Here is a 14,352-nt window from a genome sequence, read left to right as displayed (position 1 = left end):
CGGGAAAGTCACTAAACAACAAACAGCAGCAGCGACAATAAGAGCAACAAATAGAAACAACAAAGTGAATGGTAAGTGGATCTGATCTCCAGAGTTTCCACACCATATTATTTAAAATATTCAGTTTTCAACAACAACAAAAAACTTAGACATAGAAAGAAACAGGGAAGTACGCAGGAAAAAAAGCAATCAACAGAAACTGTCCCTGAGTAAGTCCAGATGATGGACTTACTAGACAAAGACTTTAATTGAGCTATTATACATATATTCAAAATAACAAAGAGAACTAAATCTAAAGAACTAAAGGAAAATATGAGAACAATGTCTCACCAAATACACAATATCAAAAAAGAGTTGGAAATTATTAAAAAGAACCAAAAATTTAAGTCCTAGAATTGAAAACTACAATAACTGGAATGAAAAATTTGCACAAGAGGGTTCAACAGAAGGGTTGAGAAGCCAGGAGAAATAATTACCAAACTGGAAGATAGGTTAATCAAGAATATCTGATTTGAGAAACAGAAAGACAAAGAATGAAAGAAATTGAATGTCTCAGAGACATGTGAGACACCATCAAGCATATGGACATATACATAATGGGAGTGTCCAAAAGACAGGAGAGAGGAAAAGGGGCAGAAAGAATATTTGAAGAAATAATGGCTAAAAACTTCCCACATTTGATTAAAACAAATATTAATGTATACATTCCAGTAGTTCAACAAATTCTAAGCAGGATAAACTCAAAGGGACCCACACATAGACACATCCTGACTAAACTGTTGAAAGCCAATGACAAAGAAAGCATCTTGAAAGCGACAAAAGAGATGTGATTCATCACATACAAGTGATTTTCAATATGATTAATAGCTTCTGTTCAGAAACCATGGAGGCCAGAAGGCTGTTGAATAACATATTCAAAGTGCTCAATGATTGTCAACCTTATCAACAGATTATGTAACACATTTCATTCACTTGCCCTAAATAGTGGTATAAAAAACTTACACAAACATAACACTCCCCAAGGTGCCAAATTTGAAGCACAACACATATTTGAGTGAAAAAGTTTTGGAATGTTTGGGAAATATATTTCATACAACCACCATATTAAAAAGTAACAAATATAGGCATTGACTGAGGCCACACACACTACATGTATAAATCAGACAAGGCTTATGAGTCTAAAACTGTTTTTCAAACTGTGGGTCACAACAAAGTAGTGAATCATGAAATTAATTTTGTACATTAGGACAGCAGTTTCTTTGTTTTTTGTTTTTTAAAGAATAGAATATATCAGAATATACATACATAGTAAAGGTAAGTATAGTTTCATAAAACTTGCTTTTAATAAGCATGTGTGCATTTTTTTTGTGTGTGTATATTTATATACATTAAGCAGATCTGGCTATCTTTTGTTGTCAAAAAAGGTTGAAAGTCACCACCTAAAGGTATGATACCCAAAGAAACTCACACAGTTAGGATTCATGGTGAAGACATTTAGCGACTTTCTCCAAGGTAGGGACAGAATTTCTGATTCCCAAATGGCTCATCAGGGCTGAGTGGCAATGTCCAAATGAAGGTGACTTACATCATACTTTCTGGAAGCATAAGCCCAGAATCATATTCATAATCTGGTTAGGTGCTAGAGATCATCTCGCCTGGGCCAAGTACATCTCAGGGTTATAACATGTACAATATGATTGCAGGGTATAATCACAATAAAGTGAATAAACAAAATCCTCCCTCATCTAACTTTAGTCTCTCCAGGCTAATATGGTCTATTCCACATTTATTCCTGAATATACCATTGCTGCTGGACAAAAGTAAAGAACATCTCTGGGAATCTTATTTACAGACTCATGAAGCAATTTGAGAGCTCATCTGGTACTTTTGTCTCATTACAGTCACATATCATAGAAGTCCGTTCCCCTTTAAAAAATGCCCAAATTTGGGCCATAGGGGCTGGAAGCCTAAAGGAAAGACTTACAGAGAGATGAGGAATGGTTACAAATCACTGCTAGAAAGAGTAATTTGTTTGCAAAACTAGATTCCACACAGAATTGCAAGGAAAGGAAAAAAAAAAATCAATAAGGCATTGAAACATAAGTTTCAACATTCTGACCTAAAAAATGCAATGCAGAAAACTAACTTTGACAAGAATCATAGGGCTGTCCAATCTAAAAACTGAAAGAAACCCTAAAGGTCCCCTAAGGTGCTTCTCAAAGTTGAGATATATGTACCCTCAGGGGAAGGAAGGTGTAAATGAGCTGACAGGTGGAAAAGCCACAGGAGAAACAATGTCTGGAAGGGTCATATTATTTCATGGAATCTACAATACCATGGAATGTAACATGCACTATTATTTTTGAACAGCAAAAAAAGAGAAAAAAAATGCTGAGGCAATTTGTTCTTATAACTTACAATATTTGAACCTTATTTTAAAATTATTTATTTCAGATTAGACATAAATTTTATCATATACCATTTGTGAAGGAAAATTTAAACTACACAAATTGATTATGTATGAAAGGAAAATTTGTAAGCAAAATAAGTTGCCTAAGACATTTCTAAAATTTCTTCAAACTCAGTGTCACTCTTCTGAATCACTTTTCAATATGGAGTCATCGATGTTTGCAGTTATCATCCTCTGAGCTATCAGGATACTGAGGACGCAGCATGTACTAGAAGAGTGCTCTACTACTATCTCCAGGACTCTCTTCCAAACTGCCAGCACCCTCCTACAAGTTTTGCTGCTGCTGTTCTATTGAACTTAGTAAGAAGTGTCCCTGGAAAAGTTTTTAGCCAAACCAGACTGATACTCTTTCCTGAAGTGATCTCTAGTTGGTTTGTAGACAGAAATTTTAAGGGGTTGTTGTTGTCCAGCCATACCACCAGCACTTCTTTAACTGTGCACCCACACGTCTAAAACAGCATCAAGGGCCGCCTGGGTGGCTCAGTCAGTTAAATGTCTGACTCTAGGTTTTGGCTCAGGTCATGCATGATCTTATGGTTTGTGAGTTTGAGCCCCACATTGGGCTCTGCACTGACAGTGCAGAGCATGCTTGGGATTCTCTCTCTCCCTCTCTCTGTCTCTCTCAAGATAAATAAATAAATTTTAAAAAATAAATTAAATTAAAAAATAAAACTGCATCAAGACCTAACATAACTTGGAAGGTTATTTGGGCTCCTGGTCTTCTATTCTACATGGCTGTACGTTGCTCATTCATCAGCTCAGCTGCCCTATGGCCCCTTCTATAATTAAGCCAGCAATATGTGTCGACTCCTACTTGTGCTTTAAACCTCTGACTTTCCCTATCTGCTACATCTCTCTGACTTCCCTTTCTGTCCTCAACTGGGAGAAAGCTCTTAAGTTTTTAAGAGCTCACAAGCGTGAGGAGACTGGGCCACCTAGATAATCCAGAATAAGCTCCCCATTTTAATGTCAATTGATTACAAATGCAAGTTTCTTTGGCCACATAATATAACATATTTATGGATATGACAACTGAAGGTGAGGGCCCGGGAATTCTGTTTCCCACATTTAGTTTGATTTTATTGTTTAAAATTAAATATGGTGGCAAGTTTTAACCATTTGACATTACACATGGCATCATGTTGAAATGCTATATTTTGTAATATATGTACTTTTTTAAAAAAGGTTTTTATTTATTTTGAGAGAGAGACAGAGAGAGAAACAGAGAGACAGAGGCAGAGAGAAAGAGAGAGAGAGAGAGAGGAGAGAGAGAATGAGTGGGGGAAGGGCAGAGAGAGAGGGAAAGAGAGAGAATCTTAAGTAGGCTCTGTGTTCTCAGCACACAGCCTGACGTGGGGCTCAATCTCACAAACCATGAGATTATGACCTCAGCCTAAATCAAGGGTTGGATGCTTAACTAACAGGGCCACCCAGGCACCCCTGTAATCTATGTTCTTGATGTTGATTATTTTAGCACTGTTGGCATTGACGGGCATGTCAAACGACACAGGGATTTTCTCAGCATCTTCTATTTGACTAAGTTCATAGTTTCCTTTTTTCTTTAATTGAATCACTTGTCCCTGGAAATTCAACAACTTCCAAAACATTGCAAGTTTTTAATAAAGAACAGCCTCGCATCATTCATGAAGTTGGTTACGCCAGCCTCTTACTGTATTAATTTATTGTGAATGCTTTGGCAATTTTTCTTGTCTTCAGTTGCATGACTTGGCATTGATAAGTGATCCTTCAGTATGCATTTCAGTAACAAAACATAGCTTCACTTCACCTCCTTATGAGTTTCTTCAGTTGTTGCTTTGCAAGAACATCTAGACTTGTGTCCAGTTTCCCAACAATAAACATTTTCATCACTAATATCGAATTTACACTCCATTTCTTGTTTCCTTGTTTTTCTTTGAAACAGTAACTGTTTATTTCAATGCCAGATCATAGTATAATCTTGTTAAAGATATATTAAACAACATCTAAACCCAATTAGGGCCTTGGTCTTAGTAGAGTGAACATTAGATGGCCAAGAGAATTTCTTCCAGACAGAAGCCTGCAGGAAAGCAGGGAGCACTGCCAGTAGCATTACTCTCACACTAAAAAATCCAACACTTAGTAACCTGCAAATGTGTGCAAATTACTTAACCTCTCTGAGCCTTAGGTTCCTCATTTGTAAAATGAGAACAATAAAGTCTAATTCATTGGGCATTCATGAAATTAACTTAAACAACACAAATGTGACATACGAGTCTTTCAATAAGTTAGTTCTCTTTCCTTAATTGATAAAAAAAAAATCACTATAATGCACAACAGTTGATTCATAGACTCATAGCCTCCCAGAACTTTGTTACTAGAAGAGATATTTACCAGCCATTATTTCATCTTCCTCATTTAATGAGTGTATTAGTGTCCTAGGGCTGCCATAACAGATTGTTACAAACTTGATGGTTTCCAACAGAAGTTTATTCTCCCACAATTCTGGAGGCCAGAAGACCCAAATCAAGGTATTGGCAGGGTCATCTTCCCTCCAAAGGCTCAAGGGGAGAATCTTTCCTTGCTTTTTCCAGGAACAAGTGTTCCTAGACTTGTATATATCATTCCAGTCTCAGCTTCTGTCTTCACATGGATTTCTCTCCTTTGTCCCTTTATGTCTTCATCAGTCATTGGATTTACTGCCCACCCCATATCCAGCAAAATTCCACTTCAAGATCCTTAATCAACCCATTCTAAGGTTCCAGATGGACACAAATTTTGAGGCAACACTATTCAACCCACTGCATTAGGGAAACAAGTTTTACTGAAATAACATTTAAAAGAGAGCAAATTTCTAACCTTAAATATTTCTGAGTGTTCAAAGATCTCTTATTTTTTTCTATCTTTACATATTCAGAAGTGGTCTATAAAAGTATAACTTTTTAATTTTGCAGGGTAAGAGCAACTGAACACAAGAGACTTTGGATTAGACACCAGAGTTCCAGTAACAACTGAAGACAGTAAGCAAAGGACAAAGTGGGTGTAATATTTTAAAAATGAGCACAACATATAGACAAATCTTTTACCTGTCCCATACTTGGGAATTCCTCACTGGCCATGTTTTCCCCACAAGTTTCAGCCTCTGCCCATGTTTCTCAGTCTCCTTAATTCTTGAAGACATGGTTTGCCTCTCCTTACTCCTTCATTTTTTTCCTGAAATTTCTTCTTCTTGGACTCTCTTTAAATTCAACCCTCTATATTGGTTTCCTATTGATGTTATAACACATTCCCACAAACTTAAGTGCCTTAAATAGCACAAAGTTATTATCCTACAATTTGTACCATTCTCTAGGAGAGAATCCATTTCCTTGCCTTTTCCAACTATGCACCTTGCCCACATCCTCCATGTCTCATGGCCCCATTCCTCCATCTTCAAAGCCAGCAATGGCAGGTCAAGTCTTTCTCAGACCACATCACTCTGACCTCTGCTTCTGTTTTCTCATCTCCTCCATTTAAAAGGACCCTTTGGATCACACTGGGCCATTCAGATAATCCAGGATAATTCTCCCCATCTCAAGAGTCTTAATCAGACTTGCAAAATCCATTTTGCTGTGTAATATCCACAGGTTCCATGGATTAGGAACTGGATATCTTTGTGGAGCCATTATTCTGCCTGCCATTTGTCCTCATCTTTTCAAACAGAACATTTTAGCTCTCCACTCTCCAGGCTGACCTGCAATGCTGAAAGGCTCCTTAAACCAAAGATCTTGCCCTTTAGCTGTTCCGAGACTTCTAGCTTTATTTTTCTTCTCTCCTTCCAGTCACAACAAATGAAAAAATACAGCATAAAGATTAAATTGAAAAAAAAAAAGGATTGCTTCCCACTAAAATACATTTTGTCCCCTCAACTCCCCTATTCTCAGAAGGCAAAAGTGGCTACAGAGCTTCGGTTTTAAATAATAATATTTCCACTATACTCCATTAAATGTGAAAAATACCCCTGTAGTCAGTTGTTACCTTCTAGAAACTTTAGACATTGGCTTTTTGGGTTTTTTAAATACCTTAAGTAGCATAGCTGTGAAAGTGCAATTTCCAAAGCAGCATCCATACTTATACCTAGGAAAACATCAACAGGATCCAGCCAAATATATTTCAAACTAAATACAAATTTGTTAAGATGACCATAAATGTTCTTTTCAATTTCTTTTTTATTTATGTATTTTGAGAGAGACAGAAACAGCGTGAGTGAGGGGAGGGGCGAGAGAGAGAGAGAGAGAGAGAGAGAGAGAGAGAGAGAGAGAATCCCTAGCAGGCTCTCTGCTGCCAACACAGAACTCAGTTGCGGGGCTCGAACTCACAAAGCCATGAGATCATGACCTAAGCTGAAACCAAGAGTCGGGTGCTTAGTCAAATGAGCCTCCTAGGCACCCCTCTTTTTCTATGTCTATGGTACATATGATCATTCACACTACGTGTTCCCACTGAGGATAGAAAAGAGGTTTTTAAAGGTTGGATAAGAGATCCAAGAAAGTTTATTCAGGCTGATTCACTAAATCTTCTTAAATTAGGCTTCATAGGAAAGGTTCTAATAGTGAGATCTGAGGAAGAGGAGCATCGAATGGATCAGATAGGATCTTTTTTTTTTTTTTTAAGTCAGCATTGACAACATCAGTGATTGGAAATAATCAATGCATTAACAGTATTGTATTGTGAAAAAGCCAGGTACATATCTCTTTCTGATCTGTTCTGATTCTGGAAAAAACTGGAAAGTCACGTCCCATTCTGGGAAACAATATGTTAAGGACTCTGGCAAGCTGGAGCACATACACGGGAGAATAAAAAGGGTGGCAAAGAGTCTGGGGACCATGAAATATAAAAATTGTCTAAGATTAGCAATTTCTAACATGGAAAAGATAAGGACAGCAGATCCATGACAGTCTTCCAGTACTGAACCATTGCCACTGTGGTGAGGTAGTAGATTTAATCCCCTGGTGGCTTTAGCTTACCATTCCTCTAGTCCTTCATCCACTCTACTGCCCAGATAATTTTTCAAGACACAAATCTCAATGTCACTGTCTGTGATTACTCCCCTATGAGTAAGCATGTAGCCAATCTCCAGGCCAAGTAAAAGGGTTTGAGCATTTCAGAAGGATCTGATAAGACTCTTGCCCCAAACAGACGGCATTCTGGGCAACTGGATGCCCTTACAAGGAGTTAAGGGCCACCACCATCAATTATGATGACCTTTAGGACAACAGCTCACAGCCCAAATTAAAGATCCTGTGCTATCTCTAATGGACAAATTTAGGACACATAGTTAGAAATTACAGGAATGCAAAGTGCCTTTCTAACAATTAGAAATCTCTATCAATAAATAAATAAATAAATAAATAAATAAATAAATAAAATAAAAATCTATCAGTGGGGGGCACCTGGGTGGCTCAGTCAGTTGAACATCCGACTCTTGATTTTGGCTCAGGTCATGATCTCATGGTGCAGACTCAGCATGGAGCATGGAACCTGCTTGGAATTCTCTCTCTCCCCCCACCTCTCTCTCTGCCCCTTCCTTACTTGTACTCTCTCTCTCAAAATAAATTATAAACTTAAAAAAAAAAAGGAAATCTCAATAAGCTTAAAAACCTCAAGGTGACAGAGTGTGAATTTTATCACTGGAGGAGTTGTCAAGGATGCCCCTAGACGAGGTACATGCCTCATGGAGAGAAATGGATCAAACCATTTCTAACTCTCAAACTACTTGGTATTAGTTACATGAAGACAAAGAGGAGTGGGGCCATGACAAAGGAGGTAGCCCTACAAGGCAATATGTAAAAATGATGAGTCAGCAACAAAATTGGTTTTTAAAAAAAGTCGTCAAGGACTGTCTATAAAAATCAGCAAGCCTTAAGCCAGAATTCATCAGAATTAAACAAGTATCCTGAAACACTGTTGCATTGTGTCATAGACATTATCTTCAAAAGTTATTCTATTATAACTCTGAATGATGTCCAGAGGACTAAGGTTTCTAATGGACATTATCTATAGTGAAGATGCTAAGTGATGAAAGGTTAAAGGAAAGATTTATAACGTATTGAGAGCAGGCTGTGATTTGTAGACTCATAGCCTGTTTCAATGACTCTTCTACACCCTCTGGCGAAGTAAATGCTAGAGCCACTTGTCTTTATACCTTTAACTTCCAATAAATGACCGAAGGATCCCACATCTACAAGAGGGAAATTACTAGACAATGCAGAAAAGGTCTTCAGAGATAAATGAAGATTCTACAGTAATTTAAAGGCCACAAATAGAATGATGGAGAGTACTATTTCATAATGTCAAAGTTCAAAGGCACTTTTCAAATGTCTTTTTAAAGAAAATCTGACCTTTCTTTCTCCACTTCTTTCTTTCTTTATTATCAGAAAGTTAGCCAAGGGCAGTCTGGGCCTTGGGTCATTTCATTTTGACATGGAAATTCTTTCAGCATTAAAAATAATCAGAAGATCAGAAATATTTAACTCTGCAGTGGCCAAGAGGACACATTCAGTAGCATAAAAAAGAACAACATCGAAGCACTAGGATTTCAAAGCTTGTGTTTTAATAACTCCATCAACCTCCCCCCGCACCCCATATATATATGAGGGAGAATTTAATGAGGCCATTACTAGCTAAAGGAGTAAGTATGAATACACATTTTTTTTCTAATGTATTTCATGTTATTTTACATGAAAATTTTAAGAAAACTGCTCAGGGGCGCCTGGGTGGCTCAGTCGGTTAAGCGCTCGACTTTGGCTCAGGTCATGATCTCGCGGTTTGTGAGTTGGAGCCACGTGTTGGGGGCTCTGTGCTGACAGCTCAGCCTGCTTCAGATTCTGTGTCTCCCTCTCTCTCTGCCTCTTCCCTGCTCTGTCTCTCTCTGTCTCTCAATAATAAATTAACGTTAAAAATTTAAAAAGAAAGAAAGAAAGAAAGAAAGAAAGAAAGAAAGAAAGAAAGAAAACTGCTCAGTACACCATTAGTAACTCTCTATCTTTTTAAGATGTAGATTAGATGACATGAGATATAGATGCAGACATAAATATGTTTTCATGAAAACAAAAACCTATTACAAAAGGTCCCCTTTCCCCATTTTTAAGGTATAGTTTACAGACAGTAAAATTAAGTGTATAATTCTACAAATTTTGATGAATGCAGTCATAAACCACCACCACAGCAAGATACAGAATAATTCCATCACATCCCCAAATTTCCCTCTGTCCCTTTGTAGTAAACCCCTCTCTCCATCTCCAGCTCTTGGAAACTACTAGTCTGCTTTCTGTTTCTATAATATTGCCTTTTCAAGAGCGCCCTATAAATGGAATTATATAGTATGTAGCAAAGACCTCTTTTAAATTTCATGCACTGAATAAAAATTAAAGTAACTAAATGAAGTGTCGATTTTAATGTACTGATTTCTATTTCCCAAACTTAAGGCAATAATAGATATATAAAATCAAATTACCCTTGAATATTACATCTTGAAGCAGGTAGTACCCAGGGAACCTTTTGAATACATCTAAAGATCTTTAGGACGTCAATTTTGACATATTGAATCAAATCTCTCAGTGAGGGTTCTGAGAATTGTTTTTATCAAGTTCTCCAAGCTTCATTCTGACTGATCAGCCAGATTTGGGAAACATTAACCCAACAGACATTCACTATATGAGATTAACTACCAGGCAGTAAATTATGTGTGGCAATGGGGTTAAAGTTCAGAGGCTAGGAGAGGTTTATCTAGGTGACCTTGTCCTTGGATGTGGCTACCACTTATTGCCTACAGAACCTTTAATAAGTCACTTAAACTTGCTGAACCTTAGTTTTCTCCTCTGTCATGCAGGAGTAATGATGCTGACTTCATAGGATTATTTTGGGGGATTAAATGCATGTAAAACTTTTAGATAGAACCTGGCATACTTAGTACTCAGTGAATGGAAGTGATTCAGTGATGCACATAGCATTGGTATCAGTATTAACATCATCATTATCATCATCATGCTGTCATATAAATGCTTTACTTGTCTTTCTCCACATTTCTGCATTTTGGTCAATTTCACTATTGTTTAGCCCTTCTTCTAGAAGTGACCAAAGTAAACAGAATCCTCTTTTGTAGCAGCCCAACTAGTGTTCAGGGCAGTTCAAAGCTAATAGAAATTCACTGACTGTCTCCACCCCTCACTTTTACCTCAGAGATACAAATGGGAACAAAAATGAATTACAGGATTCACTCTTTCCTAAGGGTATATTATTGGCCAAATATAAGCAAACAAAAGGGAAGGAGAGAAGCAAAGGGCCAGAATAAAGCAGAAAATTAGGCTGTCTTTGTAATTAGGAAATATCTAAAACTTGACTTCATTTGTTTGCAGTTTTATACTGCAGTGTATACACATGTATTTTTCAGCTATAGTTTCTTAAAAATTTTTACTATTGAAGAATAGTTGACATACATAGGCAACAGTTTTTATTTAAGCCATGAAATATAGAAGAGTGATGATATTTAGTTGCATTTGCTGATCTAAAGAAAGAACTCCTATCCTCACAGGATTACACAATGCTGCCAACACCAAGGACCAAAGACCAGGGGGCAAAAGACAAACCTGAAACTCACAAGCCCTACCTGTTCTCAGCATCAGCGCTGCACTTTGGGGACATCAGTTCAAAGGATTTGGTAAACTTCACCACCTGCCACACAAAAAGACATAAATCCAAGTCAATTAAAGCTTTCTTACAGCTTAAAATAATTCAATAAGCAGTTTTTGTCTTTATAATGATGATTACAATAATTGGAGATTAAAGAGCAATTTTAAGTAGAGAAATCCCAAGGGACAGAAGAACAAAATTCTATCTTACATTTTGTATTTTATGTCTAACATGGCTTACATTGACAAAGTTTTATACAATTTACTAAATATGTGTATCTGTTTTTTCAAGTTTTTATCTAAATTCCAGTTAGTTAGCATATAGTGTAGTATTAGTTTCAGGTGTAGAATTTATTCAAAACTTCCATATAAACACCAAACACAAGTGCACTCTTTAATTCCCATAACCTATTTAACCCCCACCCCTCTGCCACCTCCCTTCTGGTAACCATCAATTTGTTCTCTGTAGTTAAGAGTCTGTTCTTGGTTTTCCTCTTTTTTTCTTCCCAATCATATGTGGAATTTAAGAAACAAAACAAATGAACATAAGGGAAAAAATTATATGTATGCATATTTTTTTAAATTTATTTTTGAGAGAGAGAGAACAAGTGGGGTAGAGGCAGAGAGAGACACACACACACACACAGAATCTAAAGCAGGATCCAGGCTCTGAGCTGTCAGCACAGAGCCCAATGCAGGGCTTGAACTCGTGAACTGTGAGATCATGACCTGAGCTAAAGTTGAACACTTAACGGACTGAGCCTTCAGGCACCCCTACTATGTATATATTTTTACAATGAGGTGCATACTATCTTGTGGCAGTCCTGCCAAGGGATATCTCAATTGAAAACATTAAAAAATTTTTATTGCCCTTTGAACAATCCAATCACTATCCATAGAGAAGAAAGAGGAGACAAAATACCGCTCGAAAAGGATGGCCTCCATCAACCCCAGGCTCCCAAAGTTGCCTTCCCTGGTTTACCATTTTTCTCAGGTGAACATTTTGTTGCCACCAACCCCACCACCTCTGCTCCAAGGCTAAAGAAGAGAAAGCTATCTTCTTCAAAGATCTTTCCTAGTGTGGACACTTCCTCCTTCACCTGTCTCGTGAAATTGGCATACTCGGTGCAAGAACCTGGTCAAGACTTATTACATTGAAAGAAAATTACGGACACAGAAAAAGTAAAGGTAGTTTTTCTTATTATTAGCTACTATTGAGTTCTTACTATAAACCAGGCTGTACATCAGAAGCTTCTTGGACTATTTAAGTTCCTTATTACGATTCTAGAAAGCAGAGACTTTTCTCATCAGTATACCGAGGAGGAAACCTCTCCATAATTTTTAAGAAACTTTCTGAATTTCACACAACTACCTGGGGCACCTGGGATTAAAGCAAGTCTGCGTGATTCTAGAGTGCCAGCTCTTTCAACAGCACTAAAAATTTGGGGTGGGAAAAGCACCATTTCTGGCCCTCTTTTGACAAGCTATACCACGTGATAGAAAAATGAGTCTCTTACACTGAGAGGAGTCATCTGAATGTCACTGGATGCTTCCAAGGTTGACATTTAGACTTGCCTTAGCTAGATGCAGTCATGCTTCAAAGGCCTTTTAAATTAGCCACTTATGAGGAATTGATGGGCACCTGAGAAAATGATTTGGAAACTGGGAATAGATTAAATATTAAAATAGCTTTATCAGTGAGGTAATGAACCCAAACTAAGAAAATGCAACATTAGGGAAAAGATAAAAGAAAAGCCCATCACAAAGAAAATTGTGTGTGATTCATTGAATGCAGGGCAGTGACAATAGAACAACTACAAGCAAATACCCTTGATAACTACAGAACACATTTCTTTTCATATACTAATGTGAATTGGGCCTCTACAAAATCATTCATTGTGACCAGTTTTATTTTCTAAAGATGGCCACAACAATACCTTTTATCCCACACTCTGCTACGATATGACCCTGCCACCCTCTTAACCAAGTGGTAGGGTCTATGTTCTTTCCCCTTGAATCTAAGTGGGCTTCTGACCACTTTGACCACTAGAGTATATAGAATGGATGTGGTGTGCTCTCTAAGACTGTCATAAAAGCCAATATGGCTTCTGCATTATCTGATGGAATACTTAGGCCGAGAGGCCTGAGGTACCGTGTAAGAAGTTCAGCTACCCTAAGGCCACTATGCTGAAAGGGAGCCAAAAACCACATAGAGAGGTATGATATAGATGCTCTGGCAAGAAGCTCCAGTCTTCAAGTCATGCCAGCCTAGGAATAAGACATATGAGTGAATAAACCAGATGATTTCAGTTCCCTGCTATGAAGTCACCCCTGATCTCCATGTTTTCCCAACTGTGGCCCCAGACAACCTGAAAAGAGGCAGGCCATCCTTGTGATGTCCTCTCCAGATTCCTGATCCATGGGACCTTTGAGCATAACATGATTGGTTTAAGCCTCTAAATTCTGGGTTTATTTGTTACACAGCAAAAATAACCAGAACATTTATCTGAATTAAGGACTTAAACAGAAACCAATCACTTAGAAATCACCATCCAGTTGCAATACTCTTGGGTTTCAAAAGTTAGCAAGCTACAAAGAAACTATTTCCTATCACCAAATAATAAATCCCTCAAACTATACCCCAAATAATTTTTAAAGCTAAAACAATAATAAGGTAAATAATAGTAACATTTCATTTCTGTTTGCCTAATGGAAAACTGTCACAGATTTTAAAAGGAGAAGTTAGTCCTCTGTCTCTGCTTTGATCTCTCATCATATGTGATTTCTTTCCATTATTTTGTTAGATGATAGAAAATTCATGTCCTATTTTTATCATGTTTATGGACTGTATGTTTGTGTCCCCTAAAATTCATAGGTTGAAGCCCTAATCCTCACTGTGATGGCATTTGGAGATGGGGCCTTTGGGAGGTGATCAAGTCAACAGGTGAAGCCTCATAGACATTAGTGCTTTTATAAGAAGAAGCAGACACAGCTTGCTTCTTCTCATTTTCTCTGCTGTGAGAATACTATGAGAAGGTGGCCATCTACAAACCAAGAAAGCTGACCTCACCAGACACAAGATCTGCTAGTACCTTGATCTTGGACTTCCCAGCTTCCAGCACTGTGAGAAATACATGTTTGTTCTTTAAGCCACCCATTCCATAATAATTTGTTATAGCAGCCTGAACTAAGACAACTATATTTTACCTTTTTGCTGCAAATGTGTATGAGGCAATT

At 37.6% G+C, this 14,352-nt stretch overlaps 1 protein-coding gene across 2 annotated transcripts in view; it reads right to left on the bottom strand.

Moving 5' to 3' along the window:
* The window catches only part of PDE11A (phosphodiesterase 11A), a 378,389-nt gene that overhangs the window by 199,227 nt on the left and 164,810 nt on the right, over positions 1-14,352 (bottom strand). For both annotated transcript variants that reach the window (XR_008423866.1, XM_019460550.2), the window contains exon 5: positions 11,094-11,158. Coding sequence is in view for 1 of the 2 variants with exons in the window: in XM_019460550.2 (XP_019316095.2) it covers positions 11,094-11,158 (65 nt within the window). In the remaining variant the exon portion in view is untranslated. The remainder of the gene's footprint in view (positions 1-11,093; positions 11,159-14,352) is intronic.

Source organism: Panthera pardus, unplaced genomic scaffold (genome assembly GCF_024362965.1).
Source record: "Panthera pardus isolate Hobbes unplaced genomic scaffold, ASM2436296v1 HiC_scaffold_10, whole genome shotgun sequence".
NCBI lineage: Eukaryota > Metazoa > Chordata > Mammalia > Carnivora > Felidae > Panthera > Panthera pardus.
This window is presented reverse-complemented; position numbering and strand designations above follow the sequence as displayed.